Source organism: Alligator mississippiensis, chromosome 13 (genome assembly GCF_030867095.1).
Source record: "Alligator mississippiensis isolate rAllMis1 chromosome 13, rAllMis1, whole genome shotgun sequence".
Lineage (NCBI taxonomy): Eukaryota > Metazoa > Chordata > Crocodylia > Alligatoridae > Alligator > Alligator mississippiensis.
The window spans coordinates 28,375,315-28,401,545 of NC_081836.1; the positions used below are offsets into that span (position 1 = coordinate 28,375,315).

The following is a 26,231-nucleotide window of genomic DNA, read 5'->3' on the forward strand; positions in this document are numbered from 1 at the left end:
CCATGCTTGTTTGTGCAATTCAGTTGACAAGACACTGAACTGGGATTCAACAGACATGGGTTTTGTTCCCAGCTCTCACTGACCTATGAGATGACCTTGGATGAGTCACTTCATTGCTCCCTGCCTCAGTTTCCCTGTTCGTAGAGTGAGAACGATGCACTGACTCCTCTCTGTGAAGTGCTTTGAACTCTGTGGAAGAAAGGCCTTCTACCAGTGTCATTCTTTATTTCTACTACACAGTGCAATTGCAGCCTTAACATACCTAGTTGCTTCAGACTAACTTCAGGTTGTGCTGAACACTGTCGGCCTTGTCTGGATTTCAGCAGGCCCTGAGGCCTGGCTCGTAGATGCCTCCCCTCTTTGCTGGGTGATAATCATGCCTGGGTCCTGCTATACAGTTCCCAGGGACCCAAGGTTGGGAGGAGTCTACATTGGATGGTGCTGTCTCATAATATTATCCCATGCCAATGATTCTCAGGCAATTTTAGAGCAGGCAGAGCCTGCTGCTGCCAAGCACTAGCTCAAAAGCTTCTGTAGCAAAGCACACTCTCCCCTGGAGTGGAGCTCAGGCAGAGGGTGAGAAAGAGATGCCAATAACTGGTCACTGTAATAGTCAGCCTTCAATTCCAACCCCCTCCCCCCCCCAGTCTTCCTGTATCCCCACATTGGCTCACAACTGCAGGTGGCTTTGAAGAGATAATTCAGGAAAGGCTCTCAGGGCACTTAAAATGCTTCTTTTTAGGTCCATGCTTGGGGCCCATCAGTATAACCATAGGTGTGGGCTTTGGGGAGGGTGGCAGGGGAACAGGACTGAATGAAAGGGATGAGTTTCTTCCAAGACTGTCACAGTGGGTCAGCTGGGAAGAAGGGGAAGTAACTGCTGTGAGGGGCAAAGCCCAGTGGTAACAACCAACCAGAACAAAATGGAATTATGCAGGTGGATTTTTGTGCTGGAAAAGTTTAGTAGCCAGATGGTCAAATGTTTAGTAGCCCTAGCTAATGGGACTATCCTCCAGAGTCAGATTCTTTTCCAGCCTCTCACCCCTGCACAACTGGGTTGAAAAATCTCAAGAAAAGCAGAATTTCCCATGGGATTTTGGCAATTGGCTTTGGTCCCCACCAGATCCCAGTTTCACAAAATAAATAGCAGGAAAAGTTACCTAGGCTTTCTTGAATCTCAGAAGTTCAATGTGACCTTTTCTAGAAGGTATATATAATCAGTTTTCCCTGTATCCATTTATATAGACCCTGAGGCTTCCCCCAGCTCCTGCGGGGTACTGCTTACTTTAGTGATACCATGCTAAGCTGCAGAATGGTCTGAAGCATGACTGTAGGATTTTCTTCATAAGACACAATACTTATTTAGGGTGGGATTTGAAGGGGTTTTCTATTCTGGATTCCCCCTCCCACAGAGTGGAAGTAGAAACTATGTCCTGCCAGCATCCTAGCCGGGCGCTCCTCCAGCGAAAGCAGGGGCGTAGCTTGAATCCGTTGTGGGTTTGGCAGCGACGGCTATTCTAGGGTTTCACTGAGGCTGTTCCGTTAACTAATTATTCCCAGTGACTTCCCAGACTCAGGGCGCCCTTTCCCCTTGAGTGCAGCACAGCTGAATCATCCCCAGGATAGGGAGCTCTCTCCCTGTCCCATGCCAACACAGACTTTGCCATCCACAGAGTGAGAGATGTGCTCTCTTCTCTCATTTTTCCCCAGCCTTGGCTGCTTTGCCTAATGCCCTTCACCTGCCAAATGTATTGTTAGTGCTTGTGTGGGCCACTCTTAGTTTGCAGTGGCTAGAGTCATTTGAAGGAGTACTAGGAGAAGCCCTCTCTGGTGGTACTCTCTCAGGCTGAAGATTTGCACCTTTTAGACTGATATATAGCATAAGCTTTCGTAAGCAGCAGGCTTACTTCATCAGATGCATGCTCAAACTGCCAACGTTCCTGGCACTGCGGAAGAGGGAAAATCACACAAGACCCTGTGGAGGGGCCTACAGAAAAGGTCAGGAATGGGTGAGACTGTTCAAAGACACTTGGAAGAGGGAAAGAGAATTGCCCCATTTCAGAGAGTGTAAGTTTAATTAGACTATTATTGCAAATTAATAGATTTTGTGATTGTTTAATTGATCATGTGATTGTTTAATTGGGCATAGTGTATAAGGAAGGAAGCAAGCAAGTTACCATGTAATTAGCCCCAAACTGTGCAATTAAATTCTTATTAATACCCCAAACAGCAGGGAACATTCAAGCCTTTAATTAGCGATTAACATGAGACAGACAGAGAGCTGCATCCACATTGGCTCTTGGGAGCAGTACAAGCCTAAGCCTCTAAGGAGGGGAGACTGGGATTGTCTGATTAGTTCTAGATTACTGGTACTGAGGAAGTGAGAGGAGCGTGTTGGAATATTTGCTAACTGCTGCCTTTCCTAAAGGTGGAGCTGTCTGCCCTGAGAGAATGAAGCATTAGTGAATCTTAGTCTAACCACCATCCACATGCCTTTAGAATTGGGACTCTCCTAATCTGAGCGGCAGGAAACTTTCAAGCCTGGCCTCCTCATGCAGGATTTCCATCCATCTCCATGGAGGAGATTTTAAAAGATATTTAAATGTATAAATATGCTAATAGACACCCAGTGAGATATTCAACAGCTTTAACTCTGCCCTCCTTCGTGATCATGTGAGTTTTCCCAGCGATTTCAGTGAGAACGATATCAAGAAAGTGCCCAGCAAGTTTGAAAAGCCAAGTTCATTGAATCCTGGAATCATAGTAAATGTCTCCTTCGTGATTCAAGCAGTTTTGCTCTGTCACTGCTCCTTGTCTGTGTACTGCTAGCAGCTGACTGCAATAGGTAGATCAATGATAGGGGAAGAGAGTGGGAATATAACTTTATCTTCCTCCTGTTATTGGCACACAAGGTTTTAATTTAATAGTGAGTGGACTGCTAGTAACTGTCCCTTTCTGTCCATCACACATCTCACCCAGACTACATGGCTTTGAATACATTTTCTTTTGATGTGAGAAGAAGTTTGTCTGGCATTTTGGGAGTTTCCAAAATATGGCTGCTCAAGCCAAGGTGGCTCACTGGATAAAACACCAGTTCCATAGCCAGTGACACACAGGAGGTGATATGGCTAACACCATGTTAGGCAACCTGGGGTCCCCAGTCTGAATAAGCAGATACTCACTAATAGCCCAGTTGACTGGGGGCAGCATTTTGGGGGTACAAAGCCAGAGCAAAGTTTACATGTGTGCAAAATTTACATGTGTCCAGAGCAAGGTTTACACTATACACGTGACAATTAATTGAGTCTGCTCCAACACGTGCCAATTGGCACATGTCAGAGCGGAGGTCTGAGTCTGCTGCAAGTCTGCTGGAGCATGCTAATTAGTGCGCTCCATCAGCCTCTGTGTCATATTGACTGAGATTTAGTTAAAGCACCCCTGCTGCCATGTTGAAGCGTGGGAAACTGAATACACGTGACACTGCGGGCGCTTTAATTACAGCAGCTCTCAGAGCCGCTCTTATTAAAGTGCCCTCCTCCCCTCCCCACCACAGAACACGTGTATAGGCACCTTTTGAGACACAGCTTTATCACTCCATCACCATCTGAGGAGTTGTGGGAGTTTAAAATGCAAGTGACAGCCCTGTCCTACTGGATTTCAGATTCTCACTGTCCTGAGCTCCTAATGCTTCTGGTTCTTAAGAGAGCAGTTTCCTTTTTCTCTCACAACTTGTTTACTTACAAGAAAGAGGAGGCAGGTTAAATCACTGCTGTCTGACACAAAAACAAGGTGCTATGAGGCACTGCACCCTGAATAACCCTACTTGAGACCAGATTAAAGATTCCTAGGAATAATTGCACTGAGCCCCTGAAAATGAGGGAATACATCTTCATTCCCAGGCAATGCTGGGATCAGTGATGGCTGCCTGAAGGAGTGACATCTTGTCCTTCCTCAACCAATGGGAACTCCACCTCACAACAAATCTGGACAGAGGCAGGGAATAAAAGCAGAGAGTTGTTGGAGGTCTCCTCTAGCAGCTGGTGCTTGACTTACCGTGGATGAGGCAGGGCTCCATTTGCATCTGCCTGGAAGTTCATAGAGAAATGGCATCTTCTTTAACAAAGTTATAGAGTGGGGGCATGGGAAAGATGATGTGGAATGTCCCAACCTGCCAGCAGTGATTCAGGGCATGAAAACTATCCAGGAATCTCAAGCCTCATGGTGATGGAAGGAACTTTCAGTAAAAGCAATCACTACACTAAGAGAGCAGACAAAATTTAAAAATGTGTTTTAACTCATATGTTCCAAAATGCTAGCATGGATTGGGCAACTTGTGTCATCACATATGGAAGCTAGATTCTGTCACTGTGTCTGGAATCCTGAAAGCACTTGTTTCATGATGTAAGGGTGAGACAGGGGGCAATAATATCCAGAAAAGATTTGTTTCTGCCTTCAGGACTATAGCCTAGCCAAGGTATTAGTTGTCTCCAAAGAATCCACTCAAGGTTCCATAGAGGCCTAGTGCAAGCCAGGACACATCTATGGGGGTTTGTTGGTACTGAGTGCTGGCAGCTGCCTAGTCAAGGTGGCTGGGTTCAGTAAAGCTGAGGATTGTCTCCCTGAACACTGAGTCCTTGTGTGTGGATGGCAGGTTCCCAGCCGCCTGTGACTGGGGTCTTTTCCGGATTGGGCCAGGGTGTCAGAAAGGCAGCCAGAAACTCCTTCTGGGCTAGGATGTTGCCAGTGAAATGCAGATGAGTGCAGTCATCCAGTCACCTGCTTGGTGTCAGGAACTGCTTTTAACCACTCCTCCTGCTCTTTATATTGTGCGAAGAGGCCAGGGCCAGTTACTCTCTCACCGATTAAACTGGTGGCAAAGAGGGAATTCCATCAAGACCAGCCAATTATTTACATGACCTTTCCCCAGCTCATTTCCACCCTGGCTCCAAACCCATCCACTTTCAACAAGAATATTTTCAATGGTTTCCTTTCCCATGAGCAGCTGTGTGGAAACAGCATATCAGCTGATAGAGGGAAGATAGGCGCTATTGAATCAACTGCACTGCAGGGATTTATAACAAGCCACCATCAGTGCAGTGGGAGACTCTCCAGTGCTGTCTAGCTATGCTATGAAGTTTCAAGGCCACAGACACCTGAGCAGCTGCTTCCAGCCTGTTGTGGCCAGGTGTGTAGGATTGCTGTGATTCCCTAATATGTATGCAGAACCACAGAAGCCTTGAGTGGACTAAATGTCTCAAAGCACTGCATCAGATTTTGTCAGACTGTTGCTGCCAACATCATCACCATGATCAGCAGCACCCCCTGAAGTTCTTTTGTCCCATCAAGTAAGGGACAGCTTTCCATCTGCTTCCTTATTTCCATTTGTTAGCATAGGTACCTCATGCCAGAGTGATGCCGGATACTCTGTTACTGGTTGATAAGGCCTGTTATGTTAACATATTGATTGTGCCAAGGGAGGGTTTGCTTATTCATTAGTCAGTAGGGGTGCACCTGAAAGGCTTTGGATCAGGCCCTTACATCAGTGTAAGTGAGAGAAGACTCAGGTCTCTGCAAGTCCAAAAAATTAGGATCTGCTCCAATAGCCCTTATGTGCAGCCTCATTAATTTTAATGGTCATATTCTGGCCTTGTCAGGTGCTCTAAGGAGGAGTGTCTTGTGGAAAGTGTTGACCTGGATAATATCCATCTGTTACCACAGCTCTTTTCATGCATAGATCTCAAACCACTCTGCAAAATGAGGCACAAAAAGGTGACATGACTCATCCAAGCTCACTCAGGAGTTCATTGTCAAAGCCATGAATAGCACCCAGATGCCTGAGCCCCAACCAGGTATTCGATCACAAGGCCAAGGCATAAACTTCGTTGCTTTGACTTTCAGTGAGAGTTATGGGAATTCAGCACAGTACAGGATGGAGAGCCAGGTGCAGAATTGCTGTCAGGTGGAGCCCTCTGGTTGAAGTAAGCCAGTGAGAGTAGAGCTAACTTTCTTTTGAAGAGCTTGTTTCAATTTATTTTGTCCCTTTTCCTGATCCCAACCAGAACGCGAACATGCAGAACTCTGCAGCTGCTGTACAAATTAAAACTAAGAGCAGGATCACCAATTCTTGTGATTGCCAACCATAAGACTCCTGTGATACTTGATGCTTTTCTTAAAGCTCCAGGTTCTGGAGTCATGGGATGCCTAAGAGTCACAGCTTCTGTCCCTCATGGTTGTGGAGAAAATGTGAATTCTAATACTCAAGACCCAAAAAGCAAATGAAACGAATCTAAACGATGTTATTTTGAAGTCTTGAAGACAATCTTATGATTCTTTTAGGGCCTGACTCATGATGTTTGATCAACTGGGGCTGACAGTCTTGTAATGAAGATGTAAAAACACTACTGAGTCATTTCAGACTCCAGAGAGTGTCTTTGTGGGTTGAGTTCTTCTTTGGGGAGAAGGCTCAGGTTGATACTAAGCCACTTTTCCCACCCTTGCTGCTCGATGGTGTGGAGGCTGGGACCGAAAGCAGAAACGGGAAGGGGGGGATAGACTTTGTAGAGGAAGACTGCCGTTTGATCTTCAGGGGGTTAAGCCTCCACAGCTTTCTTCTGTTGGTTGCTGTGAGGAATGGAGGCTGGGAACTGCCAGTGGTGGGGGGCTGGAGCAGGGGCCAGGAGAGGAAATTTCACACAAATGACAAGCAGGCCCAGCAGTTAAATCTTGGGCTGACATGTTAATGAATTTCACAGTATGCCTGGAAAAACTCTCACCCAGCCTCAATTTACCAGAGAAAGAGGGGGCTGCAGGGGAGGGGCAGGGTGCTGGGTTTAGCCGAAGGAAATCTTGTTCCCATTATCTTTTTGCGAGAGTTTTAAACAGGAACTAGCAGTGCTTTTTCCTTTTTATCTCGTACACGTGGATTTGGATATTTTTTTTCTTTTTGGTTCCTGTGGCTAATAAAAGAAACAAGGAGTGTGTGTGAGGTGTGGGCACTAAATTAAATGAGTTCAGCAACTCCTTTCCCTGGCGCTGTCTGGCTAGCAGATTGGAGACCTGGTATCCTCTCCGCCACAGCACCCTGGCCACAGCTGGCACCATTCGCACTCCCTCAGGCCTGGCACTGAACAAGGCCAGGAGGAACTTTGCCTGCCCACCCCCACCCTCCGGCACAAAGCGGGTGGTCCTTTCAAGGGCAAGGCTGGGGCCGCCCTGTGTGAGCAGGCTTGAGGGAGGGAGGGAAGTCAAGGAAGTAACAATTATGGAGACCTGGTTTCTCTCTCACCTGGAGGGCCCAATCCTGCCTCCAACAGAATCAGTAGCACAGCATTTACTGATTCAGTAGAGTCAGGGCAGGGCCTGAGGGAGCGGCTCTTCGGGTGCTGTGTAGTGGCCAGCTGTGACAAGCCGGTGAGCTGTTGTGAGCCAGGTTTTTCCCTGCCTCTGACAGAGCATGAGACTGTTTCTGGCTGAAGGAAAGATAAGCTGTGCTTAAAGGTAGGGCATGGTTCTCATAAGCTAATACTGTCATCTTGTGTCTCTGAACAAGTTTGTCTATGAGGTGCCATCCGGCTCTGCCTTCTGCAAGGCTGTGATTAGGAAACATGGTGTAATCAGGTGGTGAGGATGAGGATACACAATTAGCAGATGCAAAACCTCCCTTCTCTTTCTGGTTTCGACACCAGTTTGCTGTGTGGCCTTCTGCAAGTCACACCGCTCTCTGTGCCTTTCTTTCCACACCTGAAGAATGGGGCTAAAATAGCTACTTCACAGGAGGAATGTGGAGTACCCGTGATCCCCGCAAATGGCAAAATCTGTGAATAAGGCACTGCATTCATGAATGCAGTGTCCCTGGCAGCTGGGAGGAGGGGAGGGGAGGGGAGGTGGGGCACGGTGGTGGCAGGAGCCCGGCAGCAGCAAGTGCAGAGCTACCAAGGAGCTCCGGTAAGTGTTTAAAGTGTATTTAAAATGTGGGTTCAGGATTCGTGAATATCTGAAACCGCGAATGCTGAACCTGTGAATACCGAGGGTTTCCTGTATTCTTATCACTCTTTTGCAAGCCTCTGGCACCATGATCAGGGTGGGATGAACCCCCTTACCCCTACTGATCCATCCATGGAACATAGTTCCTGTTACCACCACCCCTCATGCCCCTGCTTGGCTTGGTGCCAGGGAGGCTTCCTTTTTCTATTTTGGGTAGCTCTGTGCTGTGGGTGGCTGCCATCTGTTGGTAACAGCAGGGGAGATGTAGCAGCAGGATGGCAGGTGCCTAGCTGGCTCTACTAGCCTTTCCCTTCAGCCTCCTGCCCTAATGTCCTTATTGCACTTGTCTCTGATTTATGGCAGAACTGCCCTCCCAGCTCCCTCCCCCCACATGCCCCTGCTTCTCAGCAGCGATCTCCCCTGCACCCAGCCTGGGGTGGGGGCTGCGGATATTACACATCTGGACAACACATTGAAGCCAGCTGCGTGTTCCCCTCCCCCAGCTCCTTGCCCATCCGACCAGGAATGCCTGTATGTCAGCCAGGAATTAAGCCGTGAGAGAGCTGATGGGGCAATGAGGGGATGATCAAGGGCTCCATGGGGGGAACTGCGTCAGACACTAGGGCCTTGGTGGTTCCCCCCTCCTTGTTGCCTGCTTTAGGACACCATCTTCTTTTGTCTGTCAACCCTGCTGTACCCCCCACCATCACCTCCTCCTTCCCCTTTTTCCTCAGAGGCTGTCTAGGTTGAATGTTCCCTCCTACCCCCCTCACAATGAAAGCAGCAATCTAATAGATGGAGCTCCTGCTGGGAGCCTGTTTATGGGCGTACAAGGGCAGACACCTGCTCTTTCCATCCCTTAGATGCAGGCAGGGAGGGGCCAGGCACTGGCTCCGTCAGTGTTTTGGGAAAAGGCTTGTTTGGCTCCAGGTTGCCACTGTTGACTCTTCTCGTCAAGACACAGGGTTTCTTGCTGGCTTCAAGCTTCATTAGGCTGGGTTCTCTGCTTCATTGAAGAAAGGCAAGGGAGAGGAGAAGCTGGGGAGAGCTAGCATAGGTTGGGATGAGGACATGAGGCAAGACCTCTACTGATGTTATTTTATTAGCATGAATTTGAATCTGTTTGTATTGTGGCAGTGCTTACCAGACCAGAGTCTCATTGTCCTAGGCACAGTACAAACATGGAAGAAAAATCTATTCCCTGTCCCACATAAGAATGCATGAAACTCCAAGAAGTGGGTTTAAGGGACTCTAGACTGGAGTAACTTCCTTCTGCCACCTGCAACCTGTAAGTTCCATCAATTTAAATTCTTTCCAGATTTCCAAGATTTAGATCTTGATCTTGCTCCCATTGAAGTCAGGAGCAAAGACTTTCTGGTGAACGATGACAGGTCCTTAGATTCATACCTATCCTCCCAACGGAGGACTAATATTGCCCTCCGGCTTTCAGATCACTACCAGACTTGCCTCTCTAAGTCTGCAGCCTAAGCCAGAGTAACCTGCTGGCTGAAAGATCTGCAGCCAGGAAAGCGACTCATGGGACAGTCTGAAAATGTGTAAGTTAGTCTTTGGGCACTAACCTAAATTTCCTGTCTTCTTGGTGTCTAAATTATATAATTTCAGCCTCCCTTACACATCCATAAGTGGGTGTGTGCAGGCCTAGAGAGATTGAGGGTAAATCATCTCTGATTTACAGCACTTTACACGTCACCTCCTAATTTGGTCCTTAAATGGTTCTCTGCAACAATGGACCAACTTCAGAGGTTCAGGTCAGCAGCCAGATGTTTCAGTCCCTTGGGTTTCCAAAAGAGAATGAGGTCTCAACCTTTCTCTTGGGATTGCTGGCTACTCCTGCTCCTTGTCTCAGTTGTAACCTGTAAATACAGAAACAACAATAAAAAGAACAAATAAGGAGGCACTGGCAGAAATGAACTGAAGTTTCCACATGTTTGGACTCTTTGTTTCAAGTTAGGGATGAAAGACTGAATTGCTTTTAGTTTTTCTGTACTGGCTATTTAAATCCTGCTTACTGATCTGTAAACCATCACCCAGCCAGCATTGCTTCCATAGCACTGAGCTCGAACTTTTACAAGATGTCCTACACATAGTAGTTGAAGGTGGATAGCTCAGCAATTGTATTGCAGGTACATCTGGGCAGAGGTGATGCCCACATTCTTGTGTATTTCTTAGTTTATAATTGGTCTCACCTTTTACGAAGCAAGCATGATTCTAGTCCTTTATTCTAAGAGTCTGTTGTATACAGTAGCATTCCAACCTGGCTTCCACACCACCCTTCCAATGTGTCTCATGCTGGATCCAGAGAGCCTGCCAAATCCTAGAAATGAGTCCGTGTAATCACCTCAGGTAGGTCTTGAGTGCATGCCTGAGACAGCCTAGGAATAGCAGTGGGCATGTATTACATTACCTTTTTTTTCTGAGCTGTCATGTGCAGAGTGGGAGTGAGTGGGTGGGTGTCTCCCTGATCCATTCAGTTCTGCTTAGACTGACAACACTTATTTCACTGGAGCTCTGGATTGAGACCCCTGGGCACTGAGGAGGCAGCAGACATCAGAGCTTTTAGCCTCATTCAGTCTTCACCTGTCCTGGTTCAGGTGGGCAATGGAGCTATGCACCTTGTTTTGGCCTCTTTGTGTCACTGTATTGGAGCTGTAGATCATATTCTTCCAGTGGCTCTAAGTCTGGAGCTTGACCTGAGTGGCCTGTGAAAGGATCTTATGCTGGGTCTGAGGGGGCAGGAGAATGTTTGTTTCCTTCCTCTGTCACCTCACTCCCTCTCCCCTCCTCCTGCAGCCTGTAACTGTAACCTGCATGCCCGGCGCTGTCGCTTCAACATGGAGCTCTACAAACTCTCTGGCAGGAAGAGCGGAGGTGTCTGCCTCAACTGTCGGCACAACACCGCGGGCCGCCACTGCCATTACTGTAAGGAAGGTTTCTACCGGGACCTGAGCAAATCCATCACCGACCGCAAGGCCTGCAAAGGTAAGGCAAGGAGAGGGTCTTTGGTTGGGAGACTGTCCACATAGGATCTGTACACCCCTCTTTGCTACCCATTTTGCCTATTCTCTTTCCCTAAGCCCTCTCCTCTCCATCCATCCCTCCTCTTTCTCCCATCCATCTCTTGGCTGCACTGTGTCCTTCCTTAAATGAGGACTACATTAAAAAAAAATCTATTCTTATTTGATGCAGCTGCTTACTCCCATGTGGACTTCCCTTCTCCTCCTGCCCCTCCCTACATTCCAGTCACAATCAATTCTCTTCCTCTGGCTGCCTCTCTTCTGAGGCAGACACCTCTGCACCTTTGCAAATGAATGGATGAAGCGACAGAGCAATCTGAGGGCAAACAAATAAAATGGAAGGCGGCTAGGCTTGTCTTCTTCAGAGGAACTAAGCATGTCATCAGTGGGAGCATTTTCGTCTCTAGGGGTCCATATATATAAGTATATAAAGCCTCGTCTGTGTTGGAAAACTTGCTGTATGGTAAGTAAATTGATTTAAAATTGATCTAGTGATACAGAGCTAACCACTAATGTAGATGCACTTAAAAGGATTTAAGTCGCTCTCAGAAGTGATTTAGATTAAAGCAAAAGATTAGCACATGGGTTTGCCTGACTGAGAGCGTCCACTTTAGGAGTTTGTACTGCTGGCACTTATTGCTTTTGGTTACACTGATCTAAATTTTCTAGTACAGAGCCACTGGAATGGCCTGATTTTTAAGAGATGTTGAGCACTCATGGCTCCTGTTAATTTTGCTCCTGTTAATTGCAGCCAAAGTTATTAGTTTACCACCACTAGAATCAGCTAAGAACCATTTTGGATTCAGAATTACAGCCTGATTCTGTGAACTACCTGGAAAACACCAGTTCTTTTGGCATGTAGACCTCTCCTTACCCTGGTTTTAGCTCTGAGTTTGGCAGTGCTCCGGAACCAAGCTGAGATTAAGCCTCTTTCTTCACTCCGATCCCTCCTCAAGCACATTTCCTCCATGAAGCCTCATGAGTGATAATAGTTCTGCCAAGGGAGGTGTGCTTCACATAACAAAAGACACAGCCTGCATCACCTTGACCATCACCAAAAACATTATTCATCTGGACTCAGATCCTGGCCCCATTCAAGTCACTGGGTTTTGCAATTGACTCCACTGAAGCCAAGATTTCACCCCCAATCTCTTTGTCTAACTTAGGATGGTGACCTTCTTTCGGAAGGGAGTGTGGCTTCCTCTCTAGCATGTAGCACACTGTAATGATAAGAATAAAGGAAGTATGTATCCATTGCAAAAGAATGATGGAATATCCATCTTAAGCCTGTGGGTGAACACAGAAAGCTTTACGTATTAAGGAGAGACAGCTCAGAAGGTATCTATCTCATCTGCACAAGTTAGCCAGCTCCTGGGATCAGATTGGTCTTCAGCTTTTTCATTTAATTTCTTGTTTCAATTTAAAAGAATAAAATACTTCTCTACCTACAATTACCATAAGATGGGCAATATATTCAGGGCAGTTTACTTAATGCTTCGTCCAGCTACCAGCCACATTTCATTAGTTTCCTTGGGAAAGCACTTAGGGCATCTTTACATGTGCTGAAGGCGGAGGGGGAAGAGGTGTTAATTACAGCCGCTCTAATGAAAGGTGTCCCCCCGCCCCCCTCCACCGTCTTGTGTATTCAGCAGCCCATGTTTCAAAATGGCAGTGGGAGCACTTTAACTAAAGCTCATTCGAAGAGCTTTAGTTAAAATGCTTCTGCTGCCATTTTGCTGAATACACGAGGCATGGAGGCTGCTGGAGTGCACTAATTAACACACTCCAGTAGACTCAGTTAATGGAGTCTGCTCTGATGTGCTGTAATTACAGCACATTGGAGCAGTGTCCCTGCATGTCTACAGGCACCCTTAGGTGCTCAAGGTAGCAATGGAAAAAATCATTCTCACCCCCAGCTGCCAGTGAGGTTTTCTACACATCTAGCACGGAGACATTTCAGAATGAATCTGGAAGAAAAAAATCCCCCTATGATTGCTCACATTTTCCTTCTGCCTCTTTCCTTCTGGGTTCTAGAAGCTGAAATGCCCTAGCATACAGCCATGAGCCAGGCTTTTTTTTCAGTATTTCAAGGCTAGTTATCTATATGCCGGAGATGCAGGACAATGCAAAGGAGTTTTGGTTATGCATTCAAGCCAAAGTGGCTGTACTATTCTGAGGTTTGCCTTGTGCTACTTACTAATTTCCAGGCTAGTGGGAAAGGTAGTGTCTAGCCTGGGAGACTAGGGGCTTCTCTAATTTTCAGACCTTGATATCTATGCCAGATGATAGTTGCTAAGCATCTGTTCTGGGAGTGACCCTCCCATCCTGTACCTGGCTCTGGGGTGCCAGGGTGGATTGTGAGAATCAGTGCCTTTGTTTGCTTTTTTATAAAAGCATTGCAGGTCAAAAGCAGCACTAAACCAAAAATGCTCTTTTGATGTAAGATCAGCCTGCAAGCAGTGACTTCTGATTTTTCAGGAAGAGTGAGGGGGAAGAGAGTTTAACTGGGTAGCAACAGAATGAGTTTAAGATATACACATTTGGCCCGCAACGGGTGCCCTCCTAGCAGATCATAATAATTTGTAGGTATGACATATTTGTGGCTTACTGTAGCTTGTCCATTGAAGATGTGCTTGGGATCTGCATACTGCTAATCCAGGCTGCTAGGCCTGATATAGAAAAACTACTCCCTGCCCCACCTCCCACCCCCTTCCCCCAGGGATTTAGCAGAACGTAGATGTGGAGAGGAGAGAAACTTCACAGTTTTAACAAGCGCCTCATAAAGTGAAAAGCAGCAGCGGCAGAAGGAGCACAGCAGAGGCTGGGTCTGGCACGGGGAGGTGAGACCTGCCTCACAGCCAGGTCATTAGGAAACGGAGAGCTAATCATTTTTAATAACCCGAGCAGCTGAGTTGGCAGGCCGCCGTGCATGTGCGTCTCACCTCAGCAGCCAGCTTTCCCCTAGCCTGGGGATTCTGTGCTCCCTCCAAAGTGCCATTAGCCTTTCAGAGACTTGCCGTGGCAACGGCCTTGGAAACAGCACCCCCCTGCTATCCCATCTAGCCATGAGCACATTGCACTGAACATCTTGCATCAGAAAAAAGCATGAGTTCCCTCCAGGAAATCACTGCAGGAATGGAGTTGGAACTGGGGGTGGAGGGGGTGTGTTGGTATGACATATGATCTGTAAATGAGCACCACATCTCCAGAAATTCATGGAGCATTTGCTTACTGATTTTGCCAAGGGGCAGTTTCCTTCCCTAGGGACTCCCAGAATGCTATGGGGGACAGGTGAGTACCTGCACTCCCCACTTCTGGACCTCTATAGCATGTCTCCCTGGCCATCATGCTCAATAGATTTGATATTACCCAAGCAGTGCTCATCATGCAGTAGCTCTGGAACAAAGAGAGGTTGAGTGTGCTGGAGGTTTGTGACACTTTTGAGGGCACATTTTTGGCGGAGAGGAGTTGGGAGTGGGTCAGCCAAGCTCCCCCCCCTCCCCCCCTCCAGTGTTGCCATGGCATCAAGGAATGCCATGCTGAGACCTGATGCACAGCTGGGCGTCAGCACTCAGGCACCTACTCCCCATGTGAGACCCATGAGAGGCCCCCTCCCTTAGCTTTGCAGGGCTTGGGCATAGTCCTTCCTGATGTACCATTCAGCCTAGTGCCTTCCTCCCTCTCAGGTGTGTAGGAAGGAAGGGACTGCTTGGATCCCTATGTTAGGGGTTTCACATTGAATTTGAGGATCCTAGTGCCATAGTTTTCATGCACCAGGGCCCTGGGCTGCCACTGAGTGGTGACAGCTGATGGATCCTGCTGCATGGCAAGAAACAGTGGCGACGCATAGGGGGTGCATGGGGGTGCATATGCACACCCTGAGAGCACTGGTGCACCCCCTCACAGCAGCATTCCCCACCTAGGTGACAGACGGGGGGGGACAGGCAGGAGCACTGGTGCCCCCCCCGAGAGCGCTGGCTAGGGAGTGGGGGCACCAGGAGTAGCGCTGCTGACACTTCCGGGTTGGTGCTCGCAACCAGTGGGGGGACCCTCCCCAGTCGCTGACTGGCCGCTGTGGGGGCAAGTGTGCACCCCAACCTAGGATACACCAATCGCCCATGGCAAGAAAGCCAGGAAAGCTGGACTGAAATTAAACCAGTGTCTTCTACTCACACACCTTCATTCCAGCATCACTGGCATTGAAGGCTACATGCAGCTCAGCCACCACCATGCGATTTCCCAGGTAACAGCTGTGAGGGGAAAGTACTCCCTAAATATTGCAACCCAGCACAAAAGCAGCAGGGCAGGCAGCAAATTTGTCAGCTTGTGGTTTCTTGAAAAAGCCCTGAGTCATTTCCTCTGGGGGGGTAGGGAGGGGATTTGCAGGAACTGTAGCTGCAATGAAATCTCCCCTGGCTCTCCCTGCCATTATTTCCTCTCTCCCTTTCCCTCCTCTCTCTTTCACTCTGTCACGCACATACAGGCTTCACTCTTACCCACACACACCCCTGCTTTCAAAGCATTGATACTGGAAGCTCACTGAGGTAGGACTTTATTCCTGCTTTTGTTCCATCCCTCAGCACCCGCTGTTCTAGCCCTGAGCTCCATCCTCACACAGTAAACAGATGGGCACTAGCCTGTGCTGGGTTTAACCTCCCTCACTGGAAGAGGCCACAAAGTCATCCCTTCCCCTTAGTGATCCCTCCAGAATTTGACTTCAGGTTCACTCTAGCTAGTACTGCCAAGCCCAAGAGCACCATAAATATGTGCACAACATACCCAAAGATGGATTTAAGATTTTGAAAAGGGGTTGCAGATGGTGTGGTACATTCTCACATACAGCACAACACATTATTTTCTCCAATTAAAAAGGAACTAGAAGTTTTACTAATATGCTAAAGGCCTAGGGGTGAATTATTAATTTTAAGATCAAAGCAAAAACAAATATACCTTTATTGAAAAATGCACTAATTTGCTATATCATACATTATGTATAAAAATACCAGGAACTGGGTAAAAAATAATCAAAAGATGTTGTTTCATTAGCCCTCTAGTCATTACAATGAAATGTATATCTCTTTTCAGATTCATAAAACAAAATCAAGACTTCCTGAGCATCTTGCCAATGCACCCAGTGTTTCACTGAGTTATTTCCACACAGGAGTTTTAGCTAGAGTTAAAAACAGTCTGCCAGGCTGTAAAATAGGAGTTACGTTACCAGGAGACACTAACAGACAGCAGAATTGCAGAAAAAAAGGATAGCTTGATTAATGGAATATCAAGACCATTAAAAAAGGAGAAATAGTCATTAACACCTATGGAATGAAGAGTTCATAGATAGATTCATAGATTGGAAGGGGCTGGAAGGGGCCGTGCAAGATCATTGGGTCCAGCCCCCTCCACAAGGCAGGAAAGACAACTGGGGTCAGGTGACCCCAGAGAGGTGACTGTCCAGTCTCCTCTTGAAGATTTCCAGGGTAGGTAATTACATCACCTCTGGAGGGAGTTTATTCCACAGTCGGGACACCCTAACTGTGAAGAACTTTTTCCTAGTGTTAAGCCTGAAACAGTCTTCCAGGAGCTTGTGGTCATTACTCCTGGTTTTCCCTAAGGTAGCCCTGGTGAACAGTTGTTTGCCGAGCCCCCTGATATAGCAGTAAGCTGCTACCAAGTCCCGTCTCAGCCTTCTCTTTTTTAGGCTGAAGAGACCCAAGTCCCTCAGCCTTTCCTCATGTGGCTTGCCTTGCAAGTCTCTGATCATACAGGTGGCTCTTATCTGGACTCTCTCAAGCTTTTCCACATCCTTGTTGAAGTGCAGGATGCAGAGATAGACGCAGTACTCCAGATGTGGTCTCACCAATGCTGAATAAAGCAGAAGAATCACTTCCTTGGTTTTGCTTGTGATGTTGATGCATGTCAGAGTATTGTTTGCCCTTCTGGCTACAGCATCGCACTGACGGCTCATGTTCATACAATAGTCTATTATTACCCCTAGGTTCCTTTCAGTCATGGTGCTAGTCAGCTTGGTGCCACCGAGCCTGTAAGTATGTGGGGGATTGTTCATCCCCAGATGGAGCACTTTACACTTCTCAACATTGAACTTCGCCTGGTTCTGATCTGCCCAACTTGCCAGCCTGTCTAGGTCCACCTATATCTGCAGCCTATCTTTAAGCATGGCCACGCTCCCCCATAACTTGGTGTTGTCTGTGAACTTGGCCAGTGAGCTCTTTACCCCCGCATCCAAATCATTGATAAAGATTTTGAAAAGCACTAGACCAAGCACAGACTCCTGAGGGACACCACTGGCCACTTCTCTCCAGGATGACACAGATCTGTTCATTAGAACTCTCTGGGTCCTACCCTGCAGCCAGCTTCCTACCCACCTGACTGTTGAGCAGTTAAGCCCGCAGTCAGCCTTCTCCACTGACCTGGCCTCTTCCAATTTTTAAGCCTGCACTGGCCTCCTCCAATGATCTGGCCTCCTCCAATTTTCCTGTGATAACATCATGGTATACCAGATCAAAAGCCTTTTGGAAGTCTAGGTATACAATGTCAACCTCCTCTTTATTATCCAGGTGGAGAGTTACCTGGTCATAGAAGGAGATGAGATTGGTAAGCCAAGACTTGCCCATGATGAAGCCATGCTGGCTGTCATTCAAAATCCTACTTTCTTCAGGCCTATTGCACATAGACTCCTTGATGAATTTTTCCAGGTTTTTCCCTAGAATAGAGGTTAGGCTAATTGGCCTGTAGTTGCCTGGGTCCTGTTTCTTCCCCTTCTTGAAGATGGGCACAACATTGACCCTCTTCCAGTCTTCAGGGACCTCCCCTGAGCACCACAAGTTTTGGAAGAGTTTTGCCAGATGTCCCGCGATGACTTCGGCCAGCTCCTTCAGCACTCTTGGATGAAGTTCATCTGGTCCTGCTGACTTATAAATGTCTAACTTTTCTAACTGATAATGCACCAGGTCAATGTCAACAATAGGAAGGTAGTCATTCCCACCATGTCCAGTCTGTATCCTATTTAGCATAATTTTCCCTTTGATCTGGTGAAATACCAAAGCAAAATAGTCATTTAGGAGTTCCATTTTCTCCTGAGTGTCGGTAACCAGCCATCCTGAGTTGTTAAGCAATGGCCCCATGCTTCCATTTGTTTTCCTCCTGTTCCCTACATACCTAAGGAAGAGCTTCTTATTGTCCTTGATTTCTATTGGTAGTTGAAATTCAGTCATCACCTTAGCCTTTCTAATATGCTCTCTACAAGTGCGGGCCATTGATGTATAGTCCTCCTTGGGGACTCTCTTATTTGTATGCCTCTTTCTTCTTTTTCAAGAGGTCCATGATATCTCTAATAAACCAAGCGGGCTTCCCAGCCCTTCTGCTACCTTTCCTTCGCATGGGAATGGTCTTCTTTTGTGCTTCAAGGATCATGTCCTTGAGGAACGACCACTCTTCATGCACTCCTTTCACCTTCAGTCCTTGGTCCTGCAGCGCTTCCCCTACTATTGCCCTGAGCTTGTTGAAATTCACTTTTTTGAAGTCGAAACCTTCAACCCTGCTAGCTGATTTGCCTGCCTTGCAATGGACAGTGAACATGATGTTTTCATGGTCACTGTTGCCCAGGTTATCCTCTATATTCAAGTCGCTCACCAGTTCGTCTCCTTTAGCCAAGACCAAGTCTAAGAGAGTGTTACCTCTGGTTGGCCTGCGCACCTCCTGAGTCAGGTAGAACTCTTCAATACAGGTCAGGAAGCAACATGACCAATCCAACTTAGCCGAGTATTCCTCCCAAGACATGTCTGAATAATTGAAGTCGCCCATGATGACCATGTCCCATGCAGGTGTGGCCTCTGCCAGTTCTTGAGAGAATTCCAGATTGAGCTCCTCCCCCTGGTTTGGTGGTCTGTAGTATACACCTACAGTTCAGTCTCTCTTGTTGCGCCCCCCTCCCTCCCCCTTCCACAGTTTGACCCAAAGGATTTTGAGCCGCTCATCTCTGGATCCTATGTCGGCCTCCAAGGAGGTGTATTGCTTCCCCACATAGAGAGCTACACCTCCACCTTTCTTCCCTACTCAGTCCCTTCTGTGCAAGGTGTAGCCCTCTATGGCTACGCTCCAATCATGTAAGCAGTCCAACCAGGCCTTCATAATCCCTATTAGATTGTAATGCCCACTGGAGAGTAGGAAGGCTAGTTCCTCCTGCTTGTTCCCCATGCTCCTGGCATTAGCGTACAGGCACCTGAGTCCTCCAATTGAGACGAATGATTTCTTGTCATGCTAAGGGAGAACCATTCCCTCAGGTCTTGCAGGAGTGAATCTCCTAGTGTCCCTAGTACCTAGTGACCTATGGAGCTTTCTTGTATGTCGGTCTCTGGGCATGCTCCAATCAGCGTTTCCTCGATCTTAGTTGAAAACCCTGTCTAGAAGATTGGCCATCCTTCAGAATGTTCAGAATGAATCAGGAAGATTATAATGAGCCTTAAGTGAATTAACTCCCTCAGTGCTGCCTGAATAGAAATGCTGCTGCCACTGCCAGGTGGTTATTTTTAAACTTTGGGTGAATCAGGAATCAAAGGGCAGAGGGGAAAGGGAGGGCAACTGCACCACTGTACAACCCCCTCCCCACAATCTATCCCTGACCTTAACCACTCACTTAGAAAGGAAGCAGTGCAGCCACTGTATGACCCCAAGTACATGGCTGGCTCCATTTTCAGGCTCTTCGTATCAGCTGTACTTATTGGCACACACTCAGGACAGCTTGAAGGCAGTTCCATCACCTGGGTTTTGATGTGTTCAGAGCAACAATGAGTGTGTGGAGAGAGTGCTTCACAGCAGCCCTTCCAAATGCCATGTAGACATGCCCTCATGGCCCACTCCAGAGAACTCCTGGCCCTGCAGTACTCTGGGTACTGCCAGCTGTTGTCATAGAGGCCTTGGTCAATGCTAGCTTACTCCACACTGCAGATCTGGGGCAGAGTGTCACCTCTCTTCCTTCAGATTTGCACAGCCATGAATGCATTGGGAACAGAAGCAGGTCTTGCAGAGTATTTTATGAAAAGAACTCATATCTTTATGTATGGGTCAGAGGCTTGTGCCAGCTTCTTTGCTACAAAAATCAGGTTTGAACTCACATGAAGTTTCCTGTACATCACATCTCCATCTTGTTCCTGTGAGATAACCAGAAAGGTTTTTCTCACACAAACTGGTCCCAGGACAAACTGGGGAGAGCAGAAGGAGCACTAAAATGAAAAAAAATTTAAAATGGTGGAATTACATTGGCCAAATATTTCCAGTCCTCCATGGCTCAGTCCGAGAGGTGAATGGAGGTTTGCATGAGCTCCTATCAACTCATCATGTATGTATCCAGCTCTGCTGGAAATGTCTTGACATTATCATAACCTGGAGCTATGAAAATAGAGGCTGTTGTTAGCTTGCTTATGTATTTTGCTTGGGATTTAAGTGCCCCCCCTACACGCATGTGTGAGCACGAGCTACTAGAGAAGCTCTTCAGACAGGAAGACACTAGGTTGGGGCTGGGGGTGGAAAGGGGGAAGGTGTGCATGTATGTGTCTGTCTGTCTGTCTGTCTGTGTGTGTGTGTGCATGCATTTGTGTATGTGAGAGAGAGAGAATTCAAAGTACCAGTCGGATTTATTTCCACACACTGCTAAGCTGTGGGAGGGACTCAGTGCATTTCCTCCTCTGGCTTTCTTTCAGGCATCTTTATTTTCAGGGTTAAGGGTGGAGTAGCAAGAGAGGCCCTGGTCTCGTCCAATGAAATGCACGGTGGCTTTGACTTCCTAATCCACACAGCAAAAGGCAGCAGCTTGAAGTCTGTCAGGACAAGTCCTGTTCTGATATCCTCACAGGGAGTAATTGCAGAGTATTAGGGCAGGGTAAAGCATCTCCATTAAGAGGCAATTCTGCTACAATTTACAGCCAAACCACAGACTGTAATGTATGGGGTGGGCGCTCCCATTCCTCAGAGCCTGTTCATTCACTTACCTTTTAGTCCTAGGGACAGAGCTCAGAGGCAGCCTGGGGCAAACTGCTGCTGGCTGCCTGCAGACTAGGCAGAGGGAGAAGGTATGGGGATAATTTTTCTCAGTGGGTTCTGACATGGTGATGTTCCTGGAGCCTCATCTGGGATTCTATTTGCCCATTCAGGCTCAGGGGAAGCATCAGGAATCCCAGCTAGGTGAGGAAGTGACAGGAATCTATAAACATGGCTTGCAGATGCTACTGCTTTTCTATGGCAGGGAAGGATACATTGTTGGGGGGTGAGGGGGTGAACAGAGAAGGAGGAGCCCCACGATGCCATTCACTGGGAGAACGCTACAAAATGAGTCTACTTGCTCAGCCAAACCAAAGGATTTGGGCTCTTTACATTTCCTTCCACCTTTGCCCCGCAGGAGGCAAACGCCACTCCAGCTCCTAGTATTTATTCACTGCAAGCAAAAGGCAGGTTTCTGCCAGCTACATTTTTGGGGGCCTTATCTTGACGCACTGGCTGAATTTGTCAGCAACCCTGGAATGTTGCAAAGTTTGACAAAGCCAGGTGAACATTTGCACTAAGCCTGTCCCCTACTAAGTTACATATGTTAAGCAGAAGGCTGATTCTGCAGTTAGGACACTGCAGCACAACTCAGGGGATCGGTGTTCAGTGTCTGGCCCTGCTGCAAACTCCCTGCAAGATCTTGGACCAGTCACTTAATCTCTCTGAGTCTGATTCCCGAGATATAAAATGGGGACTGTCACACTTCCTTTCCTGCATTTTTTTCTGTAACTTGTTTATTTATATTGCAAGGTCTTTTGAACAATTGTTGCCTCTTACAATTTGTTTGGCCAGTGCTCTGCACAATGGATGATGCCTTGGCAGCTATCAGGATATGAATAATAACTTAATGGACACCATTTCCACCATGGGATCTATAACATCTGTTCAGCACCAACAGACTGCTAATTCTCATGCAGAGAACAGTGCAGTTAATGAGCTGCTTCAGCTCAGCTGAGTGCTGAGACAGACAAAAGAGCAGAACTGCACCAGGGTCCATTTTACTTACCATGCCCCAGTTAGATTGCTTATAAATCACCTCCTCTGTGTTGTCACTTGGAAACTTGCAGGTACTGGGAAGTGAAAGTGCTCACAATGACAGAAGTCCTGATTTGCTTCTATGCTCAATCTTTAGCTTTGCTTCAGGTGTATAAAAGGGTGTTGAAATATGGATTTGAGCCCTCTGTTATTTTCTGCAGATGAGGCTATAAAGCAGCCCAGAGACCAAAATAATATTCAGCCTAAGAGCTGAATGTTTTCTGCCCAGCATAACTGAATGTGGATGAGAATAAGAGCCAAACAATTGCAAAGCCAGAGAGTACAGAATAGGTGATGTGTTAAAGATGGGCCATGTAACTCAAGGCCCAGAGTGTCCACAAATACAGTATGCAGGAAAAACAGGTAGTGATACAAATCTTTCTGTAGGAGAAAACATCTGCGAAGCATTCAGCTTTGCTCAACAAATACAACTGTAGGACAATGGCTGAGCACGTTAAACTGGGACAATGGAGCATAATACAAGGTCATTTCAGGCGAAATACAGAGCAGTCTATCTCAGGAAACTGAGCAGGTACCTGAAGCCAAGGCTTGCTTCACACACAGGAAATGAAATAGCAGTTCAGAGATAAGTAGCTATTACTTCTCATTGTAAAAACTGGTATCACTGATTAAAGAGTTTGAAGCACCTGTGGTAGAAACTTATTTCATGCCTAATGCTGAAGATATTTGCAAAAATATTTTCTGGAACTGAACAGAATGACATACAAAGAGCAAAGACCAACACCCTCACAGCATTCCCAAATGTATTTCAGTATATAGGATGACAGTTAAGACAGACGAACTAGGAATTCTAGTGAGACATCCAACAAGAGTATAAAAACAACTTTGTAATATTGCAGATGGGAGTGTTGAAATTATAGAACAATGTACAGTTTTAATTCACTTGTAACTGGAAAGCCAAAGTAAGAATGGTTATGCATTAATCCCTGTAATTTAAATAAAGCCATAAAACATGAGCATTCTCCAGTGCAAGCTGTCAAAGGAGTAGCAGCTAAGCTCTCAGAAGCAAAAATATCCTCAGTGTTAGGTTCAAGACATGCCTTCTGGCAAACAAAACTGGATGAGTGAAGCTCTAAGCTAGGGACTTAATGCACCATTTGAACTGTCTGGGCCAGATCCTGGCATCCAAATGAATTATAAATAGCACAGCTTGGTGTGTGGGCAAAGATACCATGGAGCTCATCTTTGCTCTGCTTTCCATCATGGCATCCATGTACAGGGTGGGTCCCCTAGACTGAGGGCTGCTGTAGCATATGCTGGATGCTAAGAGCACCACATGGTAGAAAGGTACAGCTGGGAGATTGGCACAGTTTATGAGGATCCTGGCCAACCTCCCATTTCCACCAGCCACATTCTCCTGTGCCAGGGACAACAAAGAGGAAACATGCTTTAGGAACCACTACACTAGCTATACGCCATGAGAAGGTGATTTAAAAACAAAAATGATCCTGGTGGTATTGGATATGCCAGTTCTTCAACCGGAATCTGTGGCAGCGTGGCAAGAAGCAACCTCATCATCATACAAGAGAACCTGGAATTTAAATATAGGTGCATGGTGTTTGGTATTAGCCCGTTGCCTAAAGCACTTCAAAGAGAAATAAGATCTTGGCAGAAAAGAAAATAAAGGAATTAAGTTGTGCCATATGATGTTCTTATTGGGACAGAGCACCTTAGAGCATAACAAAAGGTTGAGGCGGGTTTGCTAAGAGCAAGTTAAGAGAAATCTTCTGCAGTCCCTTGCAGTTGAGGATGACTGTTTTCCATGATTGCCCTATCAGTGGGTCTGCATATAGCTGACAAGGTAAGAGAAAATGCCAACATCAAGCAACAAAGGAAGTGAACAATTGATCTGACAGACCGTATCTGTTTCAAAGGCAGGATAAGAAAATCTCGCTTAATTGCTGATACAGGTAAAATTGATTCAATCATTGAAATGCTCCCTGCACATTGTTAAGTGGATATACATAGATTTTAGTGTATTTGGGGCCCAATCTTGCAAAGATTTATGTACGTACTTAATGTTATGCACTATGAGTGGCTCCATTGAAGCCAGCAAGCTTATCCTGGTGTGTAAAGTTAAGCACTTGCCTGAATCTTTGTTGGATCAATGCCCAGGGTTGTAAACTGTTTACGGCAGGGACTGTCTTTCAGTGCGTGTATGTATAGCAAATTCACGCAAGCAATGTCTGATCTCAGTTACAACCTCTGAGCACTACTAACACAGCAGCGGTGGTGGTGGTAGTAGAAGCAATAGTAATGATAAAATTTCTCTACTATGAATAGACCTTTTAAGGGACTGTTGGAAAATAATATTGTCTGGACCTGGGAAGAATAAAACATAGAGCTGTTGGAGCAATTACAAAAACTGTTCGTCAAACAATTCACTGGTTTTAACAATGTGAGTTTTGTAATTAGTTAATGCTTCTTTCAAAGAGCTTTATCCAGGATTTACATAGAGAAGGCAACTAGTTGCATTTTTCCTGAAACCCCCAAATTAGACAGGAAGAAATTAGGTCTAAATCAGGGGTCGGGAACATTTTTGGGGAGAGTGCCGAAAACACCTGCAAGCTTGACTTATAAGATGTTGACATGCCAGGGGTAGACAAAAGAGGAACTGCAAGGGGCCCGATCCTTGTTGTCGCCGTGCAGCCTCAGCCCTTTCCCTGTCGTCTGCCCCAACGCATGTGTGCCAAGCAAAATTCCTTTGCACGCCACACACTGGTGCCCATGCCGGGGGTTGCCTACTCAGGTCTAGGTTAAAACAAGGGTAACAGACTGCTAATGTGGGCTCACCAGATTGGCCTGAGATACTTACCCTTGGCAAGAAACAGTGCCGGTGAACTCTGAGCGACCCCAAGGGTGGAGCAGGGGAGCCCTGCCCTGTGGAAAAGGGGAAACCAATCAAAGAAGGGGTTTTCAGTCCCCTCATTTGCATGGAAGGGGAATGGCTGGAGTTGGGGGCCAGCCACTCTGAGCCCTGGTTGGCTGGCTTGAAAGCTGGGGGGGGGGGGGGGGGCTGCTGGAGGGAATAAAAGCAGCAGCTGAAGGGGAATGGGGGCCGCTGACAGTGACTCTGGGGAATGACACAGGAGGCCTAAGAAGAGCTGGGGTGAGCTGACATAGCATAACAAAGAGAGCAGAGACCCTCTCTGAAGAGCCTTAAAGGCTCTGGGAGAAGGAAGCAACAGCAGTTGGCCGTGCCTCCAGCCCTGCAGCAGAGAGGGAGCAGTGGCCAGGGCTTGGGGCAGAGAGCTGGTACCCCAAGGCCCCATTGCAGTGTGTTGGACGTGCTGGGCATCCCGGAGGCTAGGGGTGGCAGCCAGCCCCCCACGCTACTGCGGAGAAGAAGCAGTGGCCAGGAGTCCAGGCAGCATCCTTATCTGGAGCAGGGAGCTGGGCCAGCGAGTTGAGGAAACACCTTACCTTCCTAGGGGGAAGCGGGACAGCAGCAGGCAAGGCATTGGGATCTGAGGAGCAGCAGAGCGCAAGGACGAGGGTTCTCAGGAGCTCGGGGCGTAGGCTGGCGCTTGGAGCGGGATTGGTGAGCTGCAAGGCGTGTGGGGTGCCCAGCCAGTCATCTAGAGCAGGGTTTTAGAGTAATGACTCCTGGGAGCTGCCTGTGCTGCTGACCCTCTGCCACTGACTGCCCCAGAGGGGACTCAGTCCTATCCCTTATTCTGCAGCTGATTGTCAGCAGAAGGAGTCCCTGAGCTTTGTGCTTGGGTCATGCTGATTGCTGCAGGAACCTACTTTGTTACTTGTCTTTTTGGGCGACCCTCCTGGCAACCATCAGCTTCTTTGGAGGTTGGGGTTTGATACAATTTGATTGCTGCAGACCAAAAGAGCTTAACCTGTTGCAGTCTGTCGCTTATTGGGAAGCCTGTTGGAGCTGCTGGGAGTGAGCACCTTGCTTCCTTATGGTAGCATCTCAGCAGTGGCTGAAAACTGCCAGTTACCCTACTTGTGGTTCTTGAGTCAAGGGTTGACTAATGCATTCTGGTTTGTTTTATGATTCTGGTTATGCCATTTAAGTTCACTTGTAAATAACCTTTCCTATTATTCTTGTTTTGTAAATAAAGTATAAATAGTTAAATCAGTTAC

General features: G+C 47.1%; 1 protein-coding gene across 1 annotated transcript in view; it reads left to right on the forward strand.

The window, feature by feature from the left end:
* Positions 1 to 26,231, forward strand: part of NTN3 (netrin 3) — a 94,929-nt gene that overhangs the window by 30,814 nt on the left and 37,884 nt on the right. Inside the window, exon 3 of the mRNA XM_019493132.2 lies at positions 10,795 to 10,983. Coding sequence (XP_019348677.1) covers positions 10,795 to 10,983 — 189 coding nt within the window. The remainder of the gene's footprint in view (positions 1 to 10,794; positions 10,984 to 26,231) is intronic.